The 27,037-nt window shown below is 37.7% G+C and overlaps 1 protein-coding gene across 1 annotated transcript; it reads right to left on the bottom strand.

Moving 5' to 3' along the window:
• On the bottom strand, nt 1–26,609 carry LOC124531857 (signal-induced proliferation-associated 1-like protein 2). The gene is made up of 16 exons (XM_047106413.1): nt 25,620–26,609; nt 22,543–22,776; nt 21,661–21,946; nt 16,563–17,163; nt 15,740–15,875; nt 15,001–15,116; nt 13,836–13,968; nt 13,056–13,220; nt 11,396–11,565; nt 10,598–10,721; nt 9,662–9,780; nt 9,058–9,237; nt 8,531–8,626; nt 7,436–7,606; nt 6,701–6,822; nt 1–739 (listed from the first exon to the last, which is right to left on the bottom strand). Exons 1-15 carry the CDS (start codon nt 26,260–26,262, stop codon nt 6,712–6,714), a joined length of 3,285 nt encoding a protein of 1,094 aa, XP_046962369.1. The 5' UTR covers nt 26,263–26,609; the 3' UTR covers nt 1–739; nt 6,701–6,711.
• Nucleotides 26,610–27,037: the final 428 nt, after the last annotated feature.

A 27,037-nucleotide genomic window follows, 5' to 3' on the forward strand; every position in this document is an offset into this window, starting at 1 on the left:
TTGTTCATGTTTACTACTCCTGCCGTTGAAACGTATAATATGCATTTTAGTGATTTAGCAGTTAAATTAAGTATTTTGTGCTAATGTGATGACATCTTACGGTTATAATATTTGGCAGGGTTCAAGTCTGTATTAAATATTTAAAAAAAAAATTAACGCTACTTACATAATTACTTAATAGTAACAGTTTCATAATAATGTAAGGAAGTACAATCATATAAATCGTTAATATATTTTTTTATTTAACATGACGAACGAACTACAAATTGTAGTTTAATTTATTACAGAGAGATTACACATGACAAACTTTTTATGTATAATCTGTTACTTTTAGAATAACATAGTCAAAATGTTTTCGCATATTTAATACTTAAAACAGTAATAAATAAATAATCTTATAACATACAGCATATCATAGTATCGGGCGCTTAACACAACAACGCGCCCTTAGAGACATCGTTCTCATCGAAACAGCAACATTATATTATCTGAATAATTAACTTGATAAACAGTGGCATGTACTTAATAATTAAGGAAAAATTATCATTACGCCAAAATAACAGCTTCACTAGAAGCTAGAAAGGCACAAAATTCATAAGATACAGCGCGAGTTATATATTTATATTTCACACGTAGTTACTCTTTGGAAATTATGTAATTCATTAAATACTATTCATGTATGCAAGAGTACCTCGCTGTGGCGTACGGCGATGGTGCCATCTTGTCATTCTGACGTTACCTGAAAATGAATTTATCATATTATCTATATATTTATACATATGTATATGTTTAGAAGGCTTATAACTAAGCAAGTAAGTAAAGTAACAGCCCGTGAATTTCCCAATGCTGGGCTAAGGCCTCCTCTTCCATTAAGGAGAAGGTTTGGAACATATTCCACCACGCTGTTCCAATGCGGCTTGGTGGAATAAACATGTGGCAGAATTTCGATGAAATTAGACACATGCAGGTTTCCTCACGATGTTTTCCTTCACCGACGAGCACGAGATGAATTATAAACACAAATTAAGCACATATATATAGTGGTGCTTGCCTGGGTTTGAACTCGCAATCATCGGTTAAGATGAACGCGTTCTAACCACTGGGCCAGCTCTCAGCTCAATTCTAGAAGTCTTATAGATAAAGATATAAGATTTCTTGATAACTTGCATTTTAGGGGCTGATCGTAGGTATTAGGTATTAAAAATTAGCCTGTCCTATATTTTCTCTCGCATCAGAACCAAATCAAATTTCGTTCTAAGCATACACAGGGACAGCGGTAAGCCGCTTTGTTTTATAGTGTGTAATGACTATCATACTTTTTTCTATTACTCTGATTTTCAACCGACTTCAAGGACGAGGTTATCAATTCGTCTGTATTTTTTTTTATGTTTGTTACCTCATAACTTTTCACTGGGTGGACCGATTTTGATATATTTATACACCGGCTCCAAATATACCAATAACTATAACTACGTTATATAATCGTAAATCGACTTTTAAGTAGTCTAATATTTTCTCATATATTTTTCATTTCATTTTGTTTAGGATGACTCTAAAAAATATGTTGAATACGCAATTATTTTTATTACTTTTTAGTGCATATTCATTTGTTTTAAAATAGTGTTTTGTTTGAAGTCGGTTTTTCTTTTTGTTTAACAAAAATTTTATTTTACAAGAGTTCTGGCTCGCTTCAAACTGAATTGCATCGAATTTGATTCAGTCGTGTAGCCACGGAAGAGATCAGACAGACGTAAAGAGTTAGAGATTGGTATTGCCATTGTTTAAAATATATTTTTATTGTTTCACACCAGTGACACAATATATTTATTTATGTAAGCGGTACTTTTAGTTACTTGTACGTATTTTTCTTCCGATGACAATTCAAATGTAAAGAAAAGATGATTATTGATATTAAATGATTTGGTCTCCAGTTTTAGAGATACTACTAAATTTTAATTCAATTTTTTATCGTTTGAATCCAATATGTGTGTAACGTTACATTACCTAACGCAATCAATGGATCTCTTATATTATACAGGGTGATTTAAAAATGGGTGCAAAGCTTTAAGGAGAAGCTAGTATAGGCAATTCAAAACTATTTAGGCCAAGGTTGTCACAGACAAAGTCTGCGTATTTTTTTTCTAGTAAGATTTGAAGTTTTTTTTAAAAGACCAAAAAATCTGTACTTTTTTTAAAATAGCTAGCTTAATATAAAAAAAGTAGTCAAAGTTTGATTTTATTTTACTAAATTAACGTTCAACGAATCTTCAGAAAGCAAATATCAAGCATGTACGTCATAAGAAAAAAGAATACAGTCACATTTTAAGTGCGTGAAATCTATCAAACAAAATTCTATTGATTTAATTTCACATTAATGTCTATATCTGTATGTATGTATGTATGTATGTATCTGTATTTTTATTTATGTACGTGAGTATTTGTACATGTATGTATGTATATTTATATGTTTTGATACATATTTAGGTATTTGTGTAGTGTATCTACCTTGTTTAATGTAATTATTTGTGTATAAATATAATTTAATATAGTATTTAACCCCTGTACTGTACTCCTACATGCTGGTTGTCTGGAAGAAATCGCTTTTAAGCGATAAGACCGCCTGTTGTATATTTCTTCTTTTTATATATTGTGTTATTGAATGTAAGTTTTTTTTTAGTGTGCGTGTACAATAAAGGGTTATTATTATTATTGTTATTATTAATTAATAAAAAAGGAGATAATATTTTTAGGTTCAATACTTTCTAAAATACTTTCTAAATCACCTCACTCAAAAGAGGACTGGATGTCACAACGCACATGGGATCTGATCGAAGAAAGGAGAAATCTCCACCTAAGACTCCTTGAGACTCATGATGCTGCTGTTCGAGCCGACCTTAACTCGCAATACCGCCAAAAGCGTAAGGAGATCTATCGCAGTACACGCAAGGACAGGCGACTGTGGGCTGACGGTATTGCTGATCGTGCTCAACAAGCTGCTAATACTGGGAATTTGAAGGAACTTTACAGCGCAACAAAGTCCTTGGCTGGGAATAATAGGGCTAGGAAGAGGAAACCCATAAAATCCAAAGATGGTCAGCTTGTTGTGACATCAGAAGGGCAGCTGCTGCGTTGGCGTGAACACTTTGAGGAGGTCTTCCGCTTATCTGCAACATCGACACCTGACGCGATAAATGTTAGTTCCCCACAACCTCAACTACTCGACAGTGATACGGAACCACCATCACCATCAGAGGTGGCAAAAGCAGTCCTCTCTCTGAAGACCGGCAAGGCGCCAGGGCTTGACTTGATCACAGCGGAAATGCTACAAGCAGACTTGACCTCCACAGTCAATGTGCTGACGCCTCTAATCGAGAAGATTTGGACTTCGGAAGAGCTCCCGGATGATTGGAAAAAAGGTCTTATTATAACAGTACCAAAGAAAGGAGATCTTAGTGAGTGTGACAACTGGAGAGGTATTACATTGCTCTCAATCCCCGCCAAAGTTTTCTGCAAGATCATTCTGGGCAGGTTGCTAAAGGCTGTAGATCCTCTCCTCCGCAGGGAGCAGGCTGGTTTCCGGTCAAATCGCTCTTGTACAGACCAGATCAACACTCTGCGTATCATACTAGAACAGGCATCAGAATGGCAGAGAGAGATTTATCTTACATTTGTTGACTTCGAAAAAGCCTTCGATACGCTGAAGTGGTCAAGCATCTGGTCTCGTCTACTGGACATCGGGGTGCCTCCGAAGATAGTGCGCTTGTTAGAGAGTATTTATAGAAAATATTCCTGCAGAGTTACTCACGACGGCCTCATTTCGGAAGACATTACAGTGCATGCAGGTGTCCGCCAAGGCTGCCTCCTATCGCCTCTTCTTTTCCTGGTCGTCCTTGACGGGATAATGTTCCGCATCACAGATAAACGGCGCCGCGGGATAGAATGGGGATTATCCAATATCTTAGAGGATTTGGACTATGCCGACGATCTCTGCCTGCTGAGTCACACCCACGCCGACATGCAAGCAAAGTTAGATGATCTACGGCAGGAAGCAGCAAAGACAGGACTGAAGATAAATACCCGGAAAACCAAAGAAATGCGATCTGGTATGAAGAACAACTCACCGTTGCTGATTGGCACAGAGGTGGTGGAACGCGTCCACCAATTTACTTACCTCGGGAGCGTCGTGTCGGAAACGGGGGGATGTGAGGAGGACATCGCCTCACGGATCGCCAAAGCCCGAGCTACTTTCGCGCAGTTGAGACCTGTTTGGCAGTCACGACAGCTGACCCGAAGGATCAAGCTCAAAATCTTCGGGTCCAATGTCAAAGCCGTACTGCTTTACGGGTGCGAGACGTGGAAGGTCACAAAAGACATCTCACGCCAAATCCAGGTCTTCGTCAACCGATGTTTGCGCCGCATTCTCGGAATATACTGGCCCGAGACCATCTCCAACTCAGAACTGTTGGAGAAATGCCGCGAAAGCCCCATTGATCGACAGATTAAACGCCGCAAATGGGGGTGGATTGGCCACACACTCCGAAGGGATCCCGACCACATTCCCAAGCAAGCCTTGGATTGGAATCCTCAGGGGAAGAGGAAGCGTGGCCGTCCTCGTCAAACCTGGCGTCGCACTGTGATAGCTGAAGTGGCGAGCATCTGAGAGAGCGAGATGAAGCATGAAGCTCAAGACAGATCGAGATGGAGAACCTCTGTGGACGCCCTCTGCCCCATCTAGGGGTCATAGGACTTTAAGTCAAGTAAGTCAAGTCAAGTCACTTTCTAAAAATATGCTTGATTATCCCTGTTTCTTTTGAGGTATTATTTACTTAGACATCTTGTACATCTAAGTCACCCTGTATGTTTTGTTAAATATAAAATTAAACACTTATTTTTATCTTTACGATTCGTTATCTTAAGTATAATCCGTAAAAATGTTATTTATAAGTCATTTTATAATGAATCTTAATCTATTTGCTTTAAGCGGATTAGTAGAAGCCCCAGTAATCCATTTTATATTGTGATATTTTATGATTGTTAATTAGACCGTACTTCGCAGAAATGTATAGTACGACACAAACTAGATGTAGCATCGGAAAATGCAATGGAATGAAAATAAATCCGATTACTGCCGATTTACACAACCAATAGAAATAGCTCCCTATCGCGCCATTCGACGCTATTCGTCGCTATAGATTCACGCGTTAGAGAAAGCAAGTGCATGTAAATCGACGCGTCAAATTGACGAATATATTAGGTCACATGATATTACAAGTTATTACGTTTGTGTAAAGATCATATTCGCATGAGAAATAAATATTGATAATTTGGGATAGCGTACTCAATTCGAATGTGATCGGTTTTACGAATTTTGCCGATGCGACATCGAAGTTGTGTCGTACTATACCAACCTACTAAAATCATTAACAACAGTTGTTAAGATTCAAGAGGGAATAAGCAATCTTCTTTACATAGTATAAAACAAAGTCGCTTACCGCTGTCTGTACCTATGCATGCTTAGATCTTTAAAACTACGAAACGGATTTTGATGCGGTTTTTTTTTAATATATAGAATGATTCGAAAGGAAAGTTTTTGTATTATACATGGTCAATATATTAAATAAACGCTGACAATTTTAGAAGTTTCTAATGTGACGTCGTAAACGAGTTCTGTAGTATATTTAGTATCAGCATTGCACTCGTGCGAAGACGGGGCGGGTCGCTAGTATGAGTTTAAAAAATAAGCTTTTTTTTATCGTATAGGTTGGCGGACGAGCATGTGGGCCACCTGATGGTAAGTGGTCACCATCACCCATAGACAATGACGCTGTAAGAATATTAACTATTCCTTACATTGTCAATGCGTCACCAACCTAGGGGACTAAGATGTTTTGTCCCTTGTGCCTGTAGTTACACTGGCTCACTCATCCTTCAAACCGGAACACAACAATAATGAGTACTGTTATTTGGCGGTAGAATAACTGGTGAGTGGTACCTACCCAGACGGGTTTGCACAAAGCCCTACCACCAAGAAACGTGTCTTTAAAAAAAACAGTAATATATGCGTCGCAGTTAAATAGTTTAATCAGCCATCCTATTAAACGCCTAGCCACTTTGCTAAATGTCGCTGTTCACTCAGAGGCCTGAATGACATTAAATCAATTGATCTTCCATTCACAGAATAGGAAATTCATTACATTGTTTAAACCAAAGTCGCTTAGTGTATGCAGAGTCGAGATGGCCCAGTGGTTAGAACGCGTGCATCTTAACCGATGATTGCGGATTCAAACCCAGGCAAGCACCGCTGATTCATGTGCTTAATTTGTCTTTATAATTCGTCTCGTGCTCAGCGGTGAAGGAAAACATCGTGAGGAAAACAACATGAAGGCAATTTATATAGTAAAAAATAGCTTCGAGGACCTCCATTTATTGCCGATATTGTTTATTTATGTATTAGTTCTACATTTTTCCAATGTCAGGTATATTTTGTTTCTCTTCCCTTCTACACAAAAATGATAATCAAACCCAATAGCTTAATAATATATAGCCTAATTACTGTGGTCATTCCGTTGATAATTTTCGAAAACTTATCTATTCTCAATTTTTTTTTTTTTATTAATAGAACGAAAGAATATTAAGGAAGTGATTATTAAGGGTGTGTGTGTATGTGTGTGTGTGTGTGTGTTATTGTACGAGTCCTTACAGCGTTGGGCGTCACTGCTTGTCGACGGTGCGCTTGAGCCAGTGCGTGAAGTGGCGCAGCTGCCACACGGCGCGCGCAGACTCCTCGCGCAGCCGCGCGTTGTGGCGCCGCAGCCGCCGCACCTGCGCACGCGCACCGTGAGCGACTATCGCCGTAACACAACTTGGAAATTACATGTTCATATTCGAGTAGTGTGTACACCACTCCGAGGTTCGATTCCCGGCCGAGTCGATGTAGAAAAAAGTTCATTACTTTTCTGTACTGTCTTGGGTCTGGATGTTTGTGGTACTGTCGTTACTTCTGATTTTCCATAACACTTTTTTATGGTATAGGTTGGCGGACGAGCATATGGGCCACCTGATGGTAAGTGGTCACCATCACCTATAGACAATAACGCTGTAAGAAATATTAACTATTCCTTATATCGTCAATGCGCCACCAACCTTGGGAACTAAGATGTTATGTCCCTCGTGCCAGTAGTTACACTAGCTCCCTCATCCTTCAAACCGGAACACAACAATACTGAGTACTGTACTGCAATGATGAGTGGGTGGTACCTACCCAGACGGGCTTGCACTTACATTGGAATGTATGTGATGCTGCCCAATATTTATTTATTTATTTAAATTGAAATTTTCATAACATGAAAAGTACTTAAATCTCCCATCGAAGTCAAGAAAAATCGATATTCGAAAAGCGAATGATCGAATCATTCCTCCATTACTAAAGACTGACCTCCTCCTCCAAGTGGTGGCGGTGGCGCTGCGCCGTCGCGGCGTCGGCCTCCAGCGCCGCCACGCGCTGCGCTAGCCCGCACGCGCAGTTGCCCCCCGCGCCCCCCGCACCGCCCCCCGCGCCCGCCGCCGCGCCGCCGCCCGCGCTCGCCGTCTCGTCTGCGTCGTTACTCTGTGTCCGAACGGTTCGATAAAGATTAAAAAAGGTATAGGACGGATTCGATTTTTAAAATATTAAAAAGGAATTTTTGTTAAGGGCTTATTACACTACGCGGTATTCAGACAGTCTTACTAAGATTTAGCATAATGTAATAAGAGTTAGCAAGTTAGCCTGTCTAATTAGACCGACCGAATGGGTTCGACCATGCTTACTTGCTTGCTTGCTGAATACCGCGTAGTGTAATAAGACTTAGCACGCTTAGACCGTTCAGTCAGCGCGCGGCAGCCGCAGAGCAAAGTCGCTCGTATGTTTGTTTGCTGTGGCCGCGTGTACCATGGTTTTCTTTCTGAATATTCTTTTTGAATATACGGAGTAACTAATTTCAAAAGACATTCAAACTCGGCAACTCCTAAAAATAAATTGTGAATTATTGTTATCACTGTATATTATGAGTTTAAAAATGGTTATTTACTAACGAAAGTTGAAAATAAGACTTAATTTATTCAAAAATCAATAAATAAAAATTCATTTTTTCAAACGTTTGTCACGTGACACAAAACGCTCCTGATTGGCCGGGCTTATGATGAAGTCACTTTCTTGTAAACCTTGCTTTTCTACAGTATGTACCACAGATTAAAAAACAGCAAAGTGACGTCACCGATCCCATTGCAGCGCCATACTGTCCAAGTAGCGTTTTCGCGCGTTATTTAAATATGGATTTTTTAATAAGATATTTTTCGGCAAATATGTACTAGAAATAAAAAATCAACTTTTACTGAGTTCCTTAACCTCTACTAAATAATATAAAACGGATTTTAAAAACAAGTCAAATAGCCTATTATTGTTGACGATTCAAAAACGCTTCATTGTGAAGTTTACTTGAATAAATTAATTTGATTTGAAATAAAAACCATCTAAGTCAGGCATTCAACTCACGGCTATCTCTGACCACGTGTCGAGGCCGACCTCAGTTGCTGTCTCTGAATTCGGTTCGGCGTTGTCTATGGACGGATACTGATGCTCTTCACAAATCTACATCGAAATAAAGAGTTTCATTCAAGTTTTTTTTATGATTATAAATATAATATTAATTGCATTTATTAAATTCGTCATAGAAAAATTATTCAACAACTCTTTCAAAATTAAATTTAAAGAGTGGGTGAGCCAGTGTAACTACAGGCACAAGGGACATAACATCTTAGTTCCCAAGGTTGGTGGCACATTGATGATGTAAGGAATAGTTAATATTTGTTACAGCGTCATTGTCTATGGGTGATGGTGACCACTTACCACCAGGTGGCCCATATGCTCCTCCGCCAACCTATACCATAAAACAAAAACTGTCTTTTCTATGTACTTTAATATGTGACTATTTATATATATTTACTAAATAATATTACAAAGAAGTAATTACTTTATCGACGATGTTATGTGCTACAATGATGATATGTTTTAAAATGTACCTGTAACATAGCCCGAGTGGCAGTATGTACAAGCGTGGCCCAGTCCAGCGCAGACGCGTCTGGTAGAGGCAGCGGGGCATTGCCCCCGCCACTTCCGCTACCACCGCTACCAGCACCACCACCGCCGCTACCGCTACGAGGCTCGCCAAGTTCAGCGTCCATTAATCGCATCAGTTCTTCCTGCACGAAATATATTCAGTATTATTCAAGGAAACACTGAACTCTAAATTATCATCTCATTTTATAAATAAATATGAGACAACATCACATACATTACTCTGATCCCAATGCAAGTAGCTAAAGCACTTGTGTTATGGAAAATCAGAAGTAACGACGGCACCACAAACACCCAGACCCAAGGCAACATAGAAAACTAACGATAGTCTACATCGACTCGGCCAGGAATCGAACCCGGGACCTCGGAGTGGCGTACCCATGAAAACCGGTGTACACACCACTCGATCACGGAGGTCGTCGAAATCAATTAATATACTATATTAGTTCATAATTAAATAAACTAGAGAATTAACTGCATTGATTGAAAATGTCAAACATCTAAAAGAATCAGACATATATGTCTGTCCCTGTCTCTCGCGCGTCTCACCGTGAGCGAGGAGTGCGCGAGCGAGCGCGGGCGGCGCGAGTGTCGCGGCGACGCGTCCTCGTGCGAGCGCCGCCGCACATCCGCGTTCCCGCCCGACGTCGTGCTGCGGCCAGACCCGCCTGCGAAAAGTCAATTACTATATTAAATACTTTATTTAGGATAATTTAATATATTTTCATGTTATAAATGCGAAATTAAATCTGCCTGCTATTTTCCCCCCTATACTACTGAACCGATTTCGATGCAATTTGGTGTGGAGAGTTTGAGTCTAGATTATGACATGCTATTTTTTAATTCACCACTCGAGGGTTAACAAACCTCCGATGACAGTTAAGTGAAGTTTTAGAAAACTCGCGCATGTAAACCGCAGATTCGCTTAGTATACAGATAAATGCAATAAGACAAAAATACCGCAAAAAGTAATTCTATTGTAAAAAAATCAAGATATACATTATTCAAGTGGGCTTTTTCAAGCACCTTTGAATCGTCATATAACAATTAAGTGAAGCTACCACCGGTTCGGAAAGTATAGTAGGACACAAATTAGATGTAGCATCGGAAAATGAAATGGAATGAAATTAAAACCGATTACTCCCGATTTACACAACCAATAGAAATCGCTCCCTATCGCGCCATTCGACGCTATTCGTCGCTATAGATTCACGCGTCAGAGAAAACAAGTGCATGTAAATCGACGCGTCAAATTGACGAATATATTAGGTCATATGATATTACACGTTATTACGTTTGTGCAAAGATCATATTCGCATGAGGAATAAATACTGATAATTTGGGACAGCGTACTCAATTCGGATGTGATCGGTTTTACGAATTTTGCCGATGCGACATCTAAGTTGTGTCGTACTATAGATTCTACCGATTCTTGTAAAATCCATAGTAATGCGCCAGTAACGTAAGTACTTAGCGGTGTGTTACCGGTGCCGTATCCGGAGGTGTCGGAGCGCGGCGGCGACTGTCGGCGGCGCGCGGGCTGCTGCGCCCACGCCTCGCCCGCGCTCTGGCACTCGCAGCGCGCGCCCGCCGCGAACGTCAGCCGCACCTGCGCGCGCACGCTTACAGACCACTGCCGCGCGTGTGTGTGTGTGTGTGTGTGTGTGTGTGTGTGTGTGTGTGTGTGTGTGTGTGTGTGTGTGTGTGTGTGTGTATGTGTGTGTGTGTAGCTATTGTACTACACGAGTTATAAACATGACTCGAGAGGCTACTAAGAACCTGCAAGCACACGCTTACAGACCAGCCCATCGCCGTGTGTGTGTGTGTGTGTAGCTATTGTACTACACGAGTTATATAACACGAGAGGCTACTAAGATTTTTTGGGCAGGTTAAGCGCGCGAACGTCAGCCGCACCTGCGCGCGCACGCTTACAGACCACTGCCGTGTGTGTGTGTGTGTGTTTGTGTGTGTGTGTGTGTGTGTAGCTATTGTACTACACGAGTTATATAACACGAGAGCTACTAAAATTTTTTAAGCAGGTTAGTCAGTACAGTCAGTACATTTACTGTCTGATTATTCAATAACTTTTATTGCCAACCATGGGATTTACGGCCTCAATGGAGGTAATGGGCTAATCTAAATAGCCTGGCTCTAATATTTAGGTAACATTTGATCATTATTAAATATTGAAAAGTATTTAGTATATAATTTAATTTTCGTAACTCAAATCTGCATGATGAGAATAAATGTTACAAATATGTGATATGACTGCAGCAGACTCACGGTGACGGGGTCGGAGGTCTTGAGCAGGTCGACGAGGTGGTCGTGCGTGAGCGCAACGACGGCGGCGCGGCACACCTCCAGCAGGCGGGCGCCGCGCCGCACGCCCGCGCGCGCCGCCGCGCCGCCGCCCTCCACCGCCGTCACGAGCCCGTCAGCCTGCACGTGGAACCCTACACACCACACGACCACATCACATATTTATTTCTACTGCATACATAATGCAAATTTAAGACTTATGTCGTTTTCATACGGATACCATCATCGGAAAAGAATTTAAAAAAAAATGGGACCCCACGGGAAGGACTACCTTTCAAACAAAAAAAAAATTATCAAAATCGGTCCACCCAGTGAAAAGTTATGAGGTAACAAACATATAAAAAAAAAAAAAAAACATTAATAAAGATAATGTTGTCTTAAACCTTCGCGATTATTACACATTCAAATAAAACGAGTTATTATATAAGAAATAATTGGCGGTAGTTGTAAATAATATTTATTTCGTTCCTCAAATAGACAAATGCCACTTTAGTCTACCCGTGACCACGATCGCTGTAAAGTGATCGAAACGTCGGGATGTTGAAAAAATAATTAATATACGCGATTCAAATCCGTAATAACTAGTTTTATTTAAATTAATAAAGATGATGTCTCAATAGAGACCTGTAAATTACGCAGAACATCTTATGTGTATGTGTACATTGGCAACCAATTGTCAAATTCCAGGTTGCTACTGAGAATTTTTCGATAGAAAAATCCAGTAATTATTACTTATAGTCCAAGATTTTTAGATATCCGCTCTGCATAAAATCCTTCTACGTGATTTTTCGATTGGATTATGTCGGAGGGTACCCCAAATGAGGGTATAAAAAAGGTGGGAAATTTTGTTATTCTACAAAAAAGATTTCTTCGGTTTTTAACGTAAAACTTACAGTTTCCGAGATATAAGCAAAAAAAAAAACGTTTTCCAAGATGGCGGCTAACGCTCGCGGTTTCGGGCGACAGAAACTCGGTTTTATACTTGGGGGGCACCCTCCGACATAATCCAATCGAAAAATCACGTTGAAGGATTTTATGCAGAGCGGACCGATTTTTGGTGCTAAAATTCCTAGACTATATAATCACTAGACTATAGTCTATTCGCGTTAAGAATGCAGTGAGTTGTCATTCTTTACCGGCTTGACTCCGCCCCCTTTGACCAATCAAATATTTTCAAAGTACAAAGTCAAGTTCACATTTAATTAATTATTAACTGATATTTTTATTTTTATAATTTAAATTTTTTTTATTTATATATTTATATTTAATTTATTCAAGGCTACTAGATGACGTTATGTCAAAATATGTAAATTTCTACATCGCGATGGCAAGCTTCGCAAACGATTGTATACTATATACAATAATTTTGAGTTAAGAATTTTGTTGATTATTCACCCCGATTCGATTTTTTATTTTAATATGTATTTTTAAATTCATTACACTTAGTCTTTAAAACAAATATAATTTGTTGGAATTTTAACACAAATATGCATACACCTTCACCCTGCTGTTAAAAAAGATTTGATTGGTCAAAGGGGGCGGAGTCAGGCCGGTAAATAATGACAACTCACTGCATTCTTAACGCGAACAGACTATAGTTAAAATAGAGGGTTGTGTGCGTCACCTAGCTGCGAGGCGGCGCCGCGGTCCAGCGTGAGTTCGTTGAGCGCATGCGCGTGCGGCGGCGCCACTGCGGCCATACGGCGCAGCAGCGCGTCGGCCGCACTCACGCGCACGCTCTCGCCGCGGTGGTAGTACACGCGCACCCACTGACCGCTCACCACCCAGCCTGCGAGACGCCACCACATCACATATTTATCATTTACTATATATCACTTTTATTTTCTTTTAAATATATAAACAGCCTGTAAATTGCTCACAGTTGGGCTAAGACCTCCTCTAACTTTGAGGAAAAAGTTCGAAAGTGGTAGTACACGCGCACCCACTGCCCGCTCACCACCCAGCCTGCGCGACGCCACCACATCAAATACTTATCATTTACTATATATCACTTTTATTTTCTATTAAATACAACAACAACAACAGCCTATAAATTGCTCACTGCTGGTCTAAGACCTCCTCTCCCTTTGAGAAGAAAGTTTGAAACATATTCCACCACGCTGTTCCAATACGGGTTGATGGAATACACATGTGTCAGATTTCTATGAAATTAGACACATGCTCACGATGTTTTCCTTCACTGAGCAAGAAATTAATTATAAACACCAATTAAACGCACATTGAATATTCAGCAGTGCTTGCCTGGGCTTGAACCCGCAATCATCGTTTAAGATGCACACGTTCTAGCCACTGGGCCATCTCGGTGATTAACTAATTTTTATTTTATTAGAAAACAATAGTAAATAAAATTATACAACCACAAATATATAAGCCGAGTACAAACCAAGTAGAGTATTTGTGGGTAGGACGAGAATGATCTGCCTGGAACTCTCTTCAACTATAACTATCGTGTCTGCAGATATCCCCATGATGCAATCCACTACGGTCCCACCGGCTCCCTCATCCTGAACTTGTACCTGGAACCGCATCAAATATAAATACATAAACTTATAAGTTTATTTTATAAAATTGTTATCATTACTTATTATTTACTACCTAATTATCTTAGCTCAAAGCATGAAGACAATAGAAGTGAATGCTTAATCAGCACAATGTAAGTATGCATCATACTATGCTTTGGGATCATATGTCTTGGGAAACGATTTTGTAAAATGGGGAACAACATTCGACTAGAGTATAAACCTCTGTTCGGTAGTGTCAATTTAATTATAATTAAATATTTTGAAACTCAAATATTATATCTTTTTAAAAAAGTCTGTCTTGCTCCCGTAAACTTGTCTACCTATTACCCGCGGCTATTGCTCGCGTAGAAAATAAGAATATATTTACAAATAAACTTAAAATATTTCATTGTTGTTAACAACACTTTTTTCCAATTAAAAAGTACCCTACATCCTTTCTCAGGCTCTAGACTGTTTGTGTACCAAATTTCATTTAAATAGGCTTTATGACAATGAGAAAAATAAATTATGAATTATTGTAATCAGTGTATATTATGAGTTTAAAAATGGTTATTTAAGAACATAAGTTGAAAATAATAATTAATTTATTCAAAAATGCATTTTATCAAACGTTTGTCACGTGACACAAAACACTCCTGATTGGCTGGGCTTATGATGACGTCACTTTCGTGTTAACCTTGCTTTTCTACTATATGAACAGAATTAAAATACAGGAAAGTGACGACACCGACCCATTGCAGCGCCATATTGTCCAAGTAGCGTTTTTGCGCGATATTTAAATATGGAATTTTTAATATGATATATTTCGGCAAATATGTATTAGAAATAAGAAAAACCAACTTTTACTGGGTTCCTTAACTTCCACTAAATAATATAAAATGGATTTTAAAAACCAGTCAAATAGCCTAATGGTTATAGGCAGACAGAGTTACATTCGCACTTTAAGTCATTTTTAGTGTTTTTTATTTTTAACAATACTTAGGTAATCTAACGTTAAAAGATTTATCATTAGTCTGTATTACTCACGTGAAAACACAACGCTCCTCCTACTAAAACGTCGTTAGTGCAGTCGTCGACGCGAGGCACGATTGCGTTGTTGCTTGAGTTATTTCCGCTCTTCATCAACAACGAAGAGAATATAGCTGTAATAAACAAGATGGACAAATTAATAAAGAAAAATGCACCTTATTTACATGTACAGAGTAAGAAAACCTTCGTCAGTTTTCAAATTAATTCCTTTATCATGTCTTAAGCTCTTAGTACCTTTTGGATCTAAACATCAAATCACTGCGATGCAATATGTCATGTGATCGGTAAAGCAGATTATCGCTCATACTGAGCACACGAAAATAGATCTTAAGGTGACGAACCTGTATTTATAATTATTTATCTGTGTATTGTATAGTCTGTCCCAATCAAGAGAGGACTTGACGCGATATCATTTGTCGAAAGCTTGAATAATCTATGATATCACTATGGATCAAAAATGACGTTTTGAATATTGCCGAAACTGTAGTGAATGAATGAATGAATTAATAATTATTTTATTATTATATATTATTATATAATTTATTGCACACCACAAACAAAAAAGAAAAAGAAAGTAGTGCTACTCTGTAAGAATTAATTTCGCATCTCACTCGTAAAAATCACCGTCGTTTTGTGACGAGATTCGAGTTTCTCGTTACAGAATAGCCCTACTATTATAGAGAATTTGAACTTCGAACATAATAACAATTAATTAATAAATCAAGATTTCACTTACAAAATTTCTGTCCAGTCTCCGTAGTGGTAGCAGTGACGTAATTCTTAGCTAGATCTTTGAGGTACTCCTGCCGCGTCCGTGTAGCCATGGTACTGAATTTGGGCGATTGTATGGCAGCATTTTCACCATTAATAACCTAAAATACCAAAAAGTATTTATGTATTTGATTATATTTTATTACGTACCATTTGTGCTGGATCTGTTTTATTTCGGAATGCTGAAATAACTGCCATTAAGTTTAAATATATATCTGTCTCGTTTATTTATAACTAAATAATTCGATTACTTTAATATTTTTACTATAATTAACTATATATTTATAACTTTTAACTTTATTAAAGACTAGCTCTGGCAAAGAAAGTATCACACAAAGGTAAAGTAAAGTAACAGCCCGTAAATTTCCCACTGCTGGGCTCTAAGGACTCCACTTCCATTAAACCTCTCCGGGTTTAGAACATATTCGATCACGCTGTTCCAATGCGGGTTGGTGTAATGCACATGTGGCCGAATTTCGATGAAATTAGACACATGCAGGTTTCCTTACGATGTTTTCCTTCACCGCCGAGCACAAGATGAATTATAAACACCAATTAAGCACATATATATAGTGGTGCCTGGGTTTGAGCCCGAAATCATCGGTAAGATGTACGTGTTCTAACTACTGGGCCATCTCAGTTCTCACACAAAAATGGAAATAATACATGGTTTTGTTTTCGTAAATCACTAAAAGCCATAAATTGAAGAACACATATTTTAGAGACATAAGTACACACATTAATTTAATTTTATTAATTTAAATGAACAATAAACTATGGTCCATTACCTTACTTAAAAGTAAATCCGTGAAGGCTTCACCTTTCGGATAAACCGCACCATCCTTGATGGGGGGTCCAAATAAAGGCACTTCTTTAGCACGACTCACAGCGATACTGTAGTGTGTGTTCTCTGTACATGGATCTATGACCCTAACGACCACAAAAACATGCTGGAACTGGGAACGTATGTTCCTGGGTGTGAAGGGAGCCGCACCAGGTTCTTGGAAGACAATTGTCACTATGTCATTACCGATGTGACGTTTCCTCAACAGCTGCTGTCTATTGTTCGGTGTGTATGGAAGCATCGTTGAAACGTGAAACATTATTTCACAGCCCTGATATGTTGTGTATACAGAAAACAGTCCAGTGGAGTCTGTCCTGTTGTCGAGACCAGCTTTGTACTTATCAAAGTCTTTTAATCTGACCGTCTGACCCAACATCTGTAGGAAGTCCACAAAAGCCGGTCCCGCTTCTTGGTTATTGTACATTTCCTCCTCCGTCGACTGACCGCTCTTGCAATACATCACTCCGACTTTGTAGTGCCTCGTTACACGTTGCTCATCAAGTCGCAGAAGTTGGTTCTCCGCACCTCCATTTGTAATTCCTAATCTGAAAACATTATTTGATATAATTATAGATACTTTTTTTTAACAAACATAATATATTATGTTAGATAGTAATGATGATGATGACAACAGCCTGTAAATTCCCACAGCTGGGCTAAAGGCCTCCTCTCCCTTTGAGGAGAAGGTTTGGAACATATTCCACCACGCTGTTCCAATGCGGGTTGGTGTAATACAAATGTGGCAGAATTTCTATGAAATTTGTCACACGCAGGTTTCATCACGATGTTTTACTTCACCGCTGAGCACGAGATGAATTATAAAGACAAATTAAGCACATGAATCAGAGGTGCTTGCCTGGGTTTGAACCCGCAATCATCGGTTAAGATGGGCGCGTTCTAACCACTGGGCCATCTCGATTCGATGATGATGATGAAAATTAACCCTGACTGATTATGGGAGATAAAATAATGCTCAAGGATATGTACAGTCGGGGTAAGAAAATGTTTGTCACCTTAAGATCTATTTTCGTGTGCTCAGATAATCTGCTTTACCGATTGAGATTGACATAATACATAAGTAAAATTTTATATGCAGTTGTCAGTTACGTGCTTTAGTTTCAAAAGGTACTAAGAGCTTACGACTTGATAAAAGAATGAATTTGAAAACTGACGGTTTTCTTACTGTGACTGTATTAGTTATTATTACTATTCAATCATTCTCATCGGACAAGACGACAAATATCACATAACCAAAGAGTTTATTTTTTCAAAAAGGAACATGATTTCTCAAAAAAAACATTACGATTCATTTGATAGTGGCCCGATTTGGGGGTTTGAAACCTTTTTACTTGGTGGTAGGGCTTTGTGCAAGCCCGTCTGGGTAGGTACCACCCACTCATCAGTTATCCTACCGCCAAATAACAGTACTCAGTATTATTGTGTATATTGTATATATTTATTCGCATATTTTATAGTATACAATTATGAGTATCGATGATATTGAATGTAATATCTTTTCAGACGACGACAGCAATAGTTTCACCACAGCTTTTTCCACGGATGATAGTTTTCACAGTTCTTATTCTCCTCTCTCCTTGTCACTTGATAATGCCTTCTCTTCTATTCCTAAAAACTTTAATGTAGTTCACATAAACGCTCAAAGCATCCCTGCTCATTATTCCGACCTTATATCCTCTTTTGACAACTCCAACATACATGCTATCCTTGTTTCCGAGACTTTCCTCAAACCCTCCTTGCCTTCTTCCTGCTTCTCTTTGCCCAACTTTCATCTCATTCGAAATGATCGAGTGGGTAAGGGAGGTGGAGGCGTGGCAATTTATATCCGAAACCATATTCCTTTTACAATACTTGATATGTCTGACCCGCAATATTCTGAATCTGCAGAGCACATCTTTATTGAAGTTCTATTTGGCCGTGTTAAGTTACTATTAGGTGTTTTTTACTGTCCGTCTCTTCACATTGATTACTTTAATTCCTTCGAACAATTATTGGAGCTTCATACGGCTAATATAGAACATTCAATTATTATGGGTGACTTTAACACATGTCTCATTAAAAATGATGCACGTGCAAAACGTTTATTAAATATTGTCAGCAGCTCTAATCTTAACGTTCTCCCTTCGAAAGCAACTCATTATTTTCCCGGCTGTTCACCATCTCAGTTGGATCTTAGCATTGTTGCATCCTTGGAGCATGTAGAATGTCATGGACAATTTCCCGCAGAGGCCTTTTCTTACCATGATCTAATATATTTATCATATAAAATTCGACCTCCTAAGATTAGGCCTACTGTGGTAATGCGTCGCAGTTTTAAGGATTTTAACAATGATGCGTTTATGAGTGAGCTTAGCCAAATTGACTGGGATTCTGTATTTAGAGCTGAAACGACTGATGACAAGTTAGATATCTTTAATTCGCTCCTAACTCAACTTTTTGATAAATACGCTCCTTTACGTCCCATCAAATTGAAAAATCTTCCTGCTCCTTGGTTAACCAATGAAATTAGAACGTTAATGACTAAGCGTAATAGAGCCAAATTTAAATATAAACATAACCCTAGCACTGAAAATTTAATTAAATACAAGCGCTTGCGTAACCGTTGCAGCAGGGTTTGTCGAGATGCTCAACGACGTTACATTCACAGTACAATTAAGAACAGTAATTCTTCTCAGACATGGAAATTTCTACAGTCGCTCGGTATCGGACGCCAAGCTTGCCCTGTCAATCCAAACCTTGATCTCAATGCTCTGAACGGATTTTTTGCTACTACTGTCCCAATGGATATCAAGGAAAAAATAAAAACGCTTAGTATTCTTCGCTCTCTACCTACTCCTAACAACCCTCCTTTCCAGTTTTTCACCAATGGCGCTAAGTGATATTAGGGCTCATATTCTGGCTATCAGGTCTAACGCAATGGGTAGTGACGGAATCAACCGCAGAATGCTTCTCCTAATTCTTGATCAAATCTTATCTTTAACTCCTCCCTCTCTTCAGGTCAGTTCCCAAGAGCATGGCGTATTGCTCACATCCTTCCAATTCCTAAAAATAAAAATCCAGTATCCTTTTCTCATTATCGTCCTATATCGATCCTTCCTTTCTTGTCGAAAGTATTGGAACGTATTGTGCACCGCCAGCTAAACGACTACGTTTTAATGTACAACATCCTCTCCGAATATCAATCTGGCTTTCGTATGGGCCACAGCACAGTTACCGCTCTGGTAAAAGTATGTGATGACTTACGTTCCAATATGGACAACAAGCAGTTGAGCATCCTTACATTGCTGGACTTTAGCAATGCATTCAATGCGGTTGATTTCGAGCTCCTGTTGGCTGTCCTCCAGTCCATCAATGTTGCCTCGGACGTAACTGACTGGTTTCGTAGTTACTTGTTTGGTCGTCGGCAAAGTGTACACATTAACAGCCTCTCTTCTTCCTATCTCCCTCTCACAGCTGGTGTACCGCAAGGTAGTGTCCTTTCACCTCTCCTGTTTTCTATTTTCATTAATACCATCCCAAAAATCCTTTCATCGTCTTTCCATCTCTATGCCGACGATCTGCAGGTCTATGTTACTTGTACAGCACACGATATTGATGATGCCATCGCAAGACTCAATCAGGACCTGCTTAACATCTGCAATTGGTGCAAGGCGTATGGACTCTATGTTAATCCTGCCAAGTCCCAAGCCATTATAATTGGTAGCACCTTTCAACTCTCCAAACTTAATTATAGTAAATTACCCGCTATTATTTACGACAATGTTTCCTTAACCCTCTGTTCCCATGTAAAAAACCTTGGTCTCCTCATAGATACTAACCTCTCCTGGTCCGTGCAAGTTGCAGAAGTAAGTAGAAAGATTTTTGCCACTATTAGCTCTTTCAAACGTCTGAAGCACCTATTACCGGTTAAAACAAAAATTTGCCTGGCTCAATCACTACTGCTCCCAATACTGGACTACGCTGACTGTAGTTATACAGACCTAACAGAAGAACAGCTAAACAAGCTTGAACGATTACAAAACGTCTGTATCAAATTTATTTTTGCGCTACGTAAATTCGATCACGTCAGCGAATACCGTAACCAACTGAAGTGGCTTACAATTAGACATCGCCGCAACTTGCATATACTCTCCCTTCTCTATTCTATTCTTTATAATCCTCTATCTCCTAATTACTTAAAAACTCGTTTCTCTTTTTTAGGCACTGACTCTGATTGTCATCTTGATCTGCGGTCACGAAGTGACAATCGCTTAAAGATGCCAACAGCTCATACTCGCTTTTACAGTGAATCTTTTACTGTTAAAGCTGTGAAGCTATGGAATATGCTTCCCCCGGAAATCCGTCGGTCTAATTCTATTTATATATTTAAACGTCGTGTGAAAACTCACTATCTTTCCTTACAATAAGTAATGTATGTACGTTTATTGAATATGTATTATATATAAAAATGTTATATGTGTGTATTTATATTTATTTTTATGTATCTATGTATCTAAGTATATACATATACATATATTTATATGTAACGTATGTAGGTTATATATATTTTATATTAGTATGTATATTATAAGTCATTATTTTCGTTTATCATGAATATTATTTTATTTTTTGCACTATCCTGTTTCTGCTTTTGCAAATCCTTTCACCAAAGGTTGTCTGTTAGAGATTGCTTTAGCAATAAGACCGCCTTTGCACGCTCTTATTTTCTTTTCTTTGTTGTAATTGTTCTCTTTATTTGTATGTCCTTTCATTGTGTGTGCAATAAAGTATTAAATAAAATAAATAATAAATAAATTGTGTTCCGGTTTGAAGGGTGAGTGAGCCAGTGTAACTACAGGCACAAGGGACATAACATCTTTGTTCCCAAGGTTGGTGGCACATTGACGATGTAAGGTAATATATCTTACAGTGTCATTGTCTATGGGTGATGGTGACCACTTTCCATCAGGTGGCCCATATGCTCGTCCGCCAACCTATAACATAAAAAAAAACCTTTCAAATGAAATATTAAATTCATTATTCACCTCAAACAACCCAACTGCAACTCCGGCGCGACGTATTCTAGCACTTCTTTGGTGTTATATGTGGCACTGTTGTTACTCGGCTTGACGGTTGGCAATGCGTCCTCGAGTATAGAACCGCGTAGGGGAAGTAATTCTGACGTTCGTATGATGAGTCGATACTGCCAAGCCAGCTGCGAGGCCGGTGCTGACGCGTCGACACCACCGCGCCTTAGCTCTACGCGTTCCTTCTTTATTGATATCGCAACGGGCCCTAAGTTCTCATCCATACCAAACCAATTTTGATGAGCTGAAATATTAATCGCATTAGATATCCAATTTTTAAGTCAATTCAAAATAAACTTTAGGTATTCACTTTTGAATCGTCATTTAAGAATTAAGTGAAGCTACCACCGGTTCGGAAAGTGAATCCACCAAGTACCGGCAACATTTAAAAGATACAGTCATGTTAGTTAATTACAATTAAATGTGTATGTAATATATCCTGTCTGGAAGTCAACAGGTATTAACTCCACGGTTTCTTATCATCTATAAAATATTGTATCGAATAATATGCCTCTTTTACCAAAGTATTTTTTACAAACGATTTGAATTTACGAAACTGCAAAGTTAAAAATGTCTGCGGAATTTTATTATAGAAACCTTGCCCCAAGAAGTATTCATTGACTTATAATTAAATGTATGAATTTTGTATTGCTTTCGATTATTATCAATAAAATCAAACAAAAACTTGGTACAGTCATATGGGCCAAAACAAAATTGTTAGTTTCCAATATTGATAGCGCATTGATGATGTAAAACCTTAATAGACTACCCTCCATAAAGAGGCCCATTTGCCAGTCACCATACCTATTTTAAATTAAAGTAAATATATAAAATACTAACGTTGAGTGTAAAAATAATTCCTATAGTACAATGCGCCGAGATCTTGGCTTTCGATTGGTAAAGGGGAACTCGATCTTACGAAAGGGCACCCGTGTCGCCAATGCGTTTGTCCAGGTGGGAATTCCAGGACTGAAAACCCATAAGCCGTCCTGGGACGGTGCCATCCTCCAAACTGGCCGGGAATTGCGCCCCGAGCTGTACGGGTGCAAAGCGACACGCAACGCTCTTCTTCACCTAAAAACAAACTCATTTTAATGAACATACATATAATTAATCAACATTATTGTTAAATTTTAAGAAAAGTAAAGTAAAGTAATAGCCTGTAAATTTCCCACTGCTGAGATAAGGCCTCCTCTTCCATTAAGGAGAGGGTTTGTAACATATTCCACCACGCTGTTCCAATGCGGGTTGTTGGAAAGCACATGTGGCAGAATTTCTATGAAATTAGACACATGCAGGTTTCCTCTCGCCGCCGAGCACGAGATTATATATATATATTGATGCATGCCTGGGTTTGAACCCTCAATCATCGGTTATGATGCACGCGTTCTAACCACTGGGCCATCTCAGCTCTTTTAAATTTTTAAGAAGTATTGACTACTTTTTTGTGCAATGATAACATCCTTGCATCCTGAATGTTTTCAAACACATCAAAACAGGCTTTATTCACTAATCCTTAGTACATTCATATTGCATGAGTCACAAACAAGTTTAAACATGGCTTTGGTCTTGTAGTTTATGATAAAATTATACGTATGAAGAAATAACTTTTTAAATACATAATTAGTTTTAAAGTTATTACCGTGAAGGGAATAATTGAAAATAAATTAAAATCATCTCAAGTAAAGTTAGTTTCATTATTACTATAAATATTAATAAATTAATGTTTCATGAAGATGCATTCCTAATGCATGACTGAATCAATGTTATCGACCATACAAATAGGAGAGTTATTGACTCTAAGCATGCATACTTAATGCAAAACTATGTAATGAAAATGAAAGTTTTATAAGAATGTGTCATAAATGATTTCTTTTATTAACTATAATAGTATATCTTAACATTTGCTAAAATAAAAGTAAAGTAAAGTAAAGTAACAGCCTGTAAATTTCCCACTGCTGGGATAAGGCTCCCCTTCCATTAAGGAGAGGGTTTTGGAACATATTCCACCACGCTGTTCCAATGCGGGTTGGTGGACTGCACATGTGGCAGAATTTCGATGAATTAAGACACAAGCAGGTTTCCTCACGATTCCTTCGCCGCCGAGCATGAGATGAATTATAAACACAAATTAAGCACATATATATAGTGGTGCTTGTCTGAGTTTGAACTCGCAATCATCGATTAAGATGCACATGTTCTAACCACTGGGCCATCTCAGCTCTCTTTGTTAATAAAGTACTTTTATATATTATGGTGTTTTTAATGTGTATACTGTGCTAAGTATAAAGTATTTTCTAATAAGGTGATCTTTGACAACAATGCTTGCTCTGATCATGCCACGGATTGCAACATACAATGTGCTAAATCTATAAGATGATCTTATACGAGTATGGAAGAAGTGTTCCAACTATATATAGAAAAAGTGGAAGAAACTAACTACTGAGTTTCTAGCCAGTTATTCATAGTCTTAATTACAATTTTCAATTGTCATTGGTAGATTTACATTTAACATAATTCTATAAAAGGACAATTTGATCTTTTAAAGTAATTGTAAAAGCTAACTTGAGCAAAGATTGTGGAGTCTGGCATAGTGTGCTATGTTCATTCAATGCTCGATACTTTATACTTTGATTACAGAATCAGTAGCAAAGATCAATATCAATTATTAATGTCATAATGCTGTTTCAGATTTGATGGCTGATTAAACCATTTTTTATAAGTATAAGCTTGTTTTATATGATATACTTCAATGCTTGATTACAACAGACATACAAAAAAAAGTTTTCATAAGCATTTCATACTATTATTTCAATTTGTTAACTCATATATGTCATGAATGTAATTTACCATATGACGTATAATTTTCAAACATATCGACAATTGAGATACTAGTATATTTATCTATGCTATCTATATCTTGATGTTAATGATACTAAAATTATTTCAATTATCAGAATACATAAAAATCAGAAATTAATAACATACTTTAGATATAACATAGTAATTATATTGGATATTACATGATCTTAAATATGTACTTATACTAATGTTTTATATGTTACTGTACATTTGAAGACCATTCATTCATAATAAATTTACACATACAGTAAACTGTTAATGTGGACAAAACATTAAATTTACAATAAAATACACAATATTTTCATCACATCAAGTAATCTATCAATTATATCAGAATGAAATTGCTTTTTGTGTTAAATATTTAGGGCTATAGTTCACCAGTGCCTATAGTATTGGTACTTTATAAAATAGGATGTTATCGTCCCTTGTGTTAGAAGTTACATTGACTGGTGCTGTTTGGGAGTAGAATATAAATGGCTTATTACATTAAAAACAATTATTTATTATAGACTAATAATTATACTTATAATCCGGTAACATATAAATAAAAAAAAAAAAAATAATTTATGTTATTAAAAGATATGCTAGTAATAAATAAAGTTGTCCATTTATTTTGCTAAACAATAGGCGCATAACAATAAACTCACATTGAGACACCTAATTCTCACAGAATACTAATATCGTAGTGTAAAAAGTAATCATAATATTCACACATTTTTATGAAAGAATTGTTTCTTCGTACTAGTATTATAATTATGGATATATATATGGTTTTTAAATACTGGCAGATTAGCAGAAAAAAATATTTTGTGTCTTATTTATGTATGTTTCTTTCTCAGTACATACATAGACACAACTTCTTTCTAATATATGAGGGTAATTTTCAATAAAGGTATTTTTTTTTTGTATTAAACTTAAGTCTTGTGATTAATGAAAATAGTTATTATTTATAGGAAACAGACACAGTATAAGGAAATAGTGGGTTAGTATAGTGCAGCTTCTAGAAAAAAGGGTAACACAAATCATGTTATAAGTAATTGTAAAGTATTTCTTACCGCCTAATTCATTCCTGAAAAATGGACAGCTTTCCAGTAATTCATTTGATCGACCATCACCAGTGTCCGGAACAGCATCTTCACCTGGTGGTAACCCACGTGTAGCGAGTAAGGATGCAGCTGATGCTCCCGTTGTTGTATTACGACGTCTGCTCAACAGGGCTCCTCGGATTTCAGCAGCATAGCTCAAGTTGGCCATAAGGGATTGACAGTCATAGTGTGCAAATTGTTTCCTTTTGTTTACATCAGAAACAGATGTTATAATTCCATCGCCATCTGATCGAGCTATGACTGGAGTGGCACCACCCCATAGTTTATTAAATTTGAGGCGTGGTTTGGGGCTGACACTGGCTCTTGGCGTTGGCCCGTCCGCATGATCGCTAGCTAATACTTCGGAAAATCGGTCAGTCAAACGGCTTAGTCCAGATGGCTTGTCGGGTGCGTTTAAGCCGCTGTAATTATGTACCATTGCAGGGAGCCGTTCGCTAGTACCCCCGATCACGTCAATTGACCCGTGACTACCATACTCCCGTCGCAAACCATTCCCTGTGGAGTGGTCAGCATATATCAAGTCAAGACTGGAATTACTACGGTACATAGCATCTCGAACTTCCTTCCTTCTAAGATGATCTGGAGCATACATGGCATTGTTTGACAGTAGCAATAACGTACGTGTGAATTTACGTTGATAACATCGGTGATCTTAAATCCGATAAAATTGTTTTAATTGTCGATATCAGATAACTGTCACTTGAGTAAAAAATAATTTACACTTGTTTTCCCATAATTACAGTTAGATAGAAAGTAGCACGAAACACTTATATTAATTCATGTAAAGTAATTTTATGTCACTAAAATGAGGTTTATATTTTTGTCGAAATCATAATTAAACATTTTTAATTTTTAAATTAAATAATATGCGACTAAAACGTATCGGCAGTTTATTGAGCACACAAAAAATATTGCAAGTGCAGATTGTGCTGCAGTTGGACAAAGTACTGCACAGATAAAATAAAATAAAATCAAACCATGTAAGAAGTCATTAAGCCTGTCATACACATGGGTATCAAAAGCATAAAGAAATGTATAAATGTACACGAAGTATGCTTATTATATTACATTTTTATTATTTTAGGACGTTTAAATAATAATGTAACGAAATATTATTTTGTTTTCAGAGATACTATTCAGCAAATACTGAATTAATATATCTAGCAACTTATTTGAACAAGGAAAATAAAGCTTTTTTTTTATGTAATTTAAGCAATGTCACAGAAAATTTAATAAAATCGTTTTAATCGAATAGATTCCGATTGGTCTGAATTATATTGTAATATCCAAAGTAATTAAATGCAGTATACAATATCAATTATTATAATATTATTGTTCTAGTTTTTTTATAAAGATAATTTATATGT

Source organism: Vanessa cardui, chromosome 8, assembly GCF_905220365.1.
Source record: "Vanessa cardui chromosome 8, ilVanCard2.1, whole genome shotgun sequence".
In the NCBI taxonomy this organism is placed as follows: Eukaryota; Metazoa; Arthropoda; class Insecta; order Lepidoptera; family Nymphalidae; genus Vanessa; species Vanessa cardui.

What these genes read in the sequence shown, in the direction of transcription:
- LOC124531857 (XM_047106413.1), bottom strand. Translation starts at nt 26,262, where the DNA reads ATGTATGCTCCAGATCATCTTAGAAGGAAGGAAGTTCGAGATGCTATG. An exon ending in TCGCGCACTCCTCGCTCACG is followed by an intron (nt 9,238 to 9,661) that starts GTGAGACGCGCG and finishes TATTTCGTGCAG; the next exon opens with GAAGAACTGATGCGATTAAT. An exon ending in CCACTCGGGCTATGTTACAG is followed by an intron (nt 8,627 to 9,057) that starts GTACATTTTAAA and finishes ATTTCGATGTAG; the next exon opens with ATTTGTGAAGAGCATCAGTA.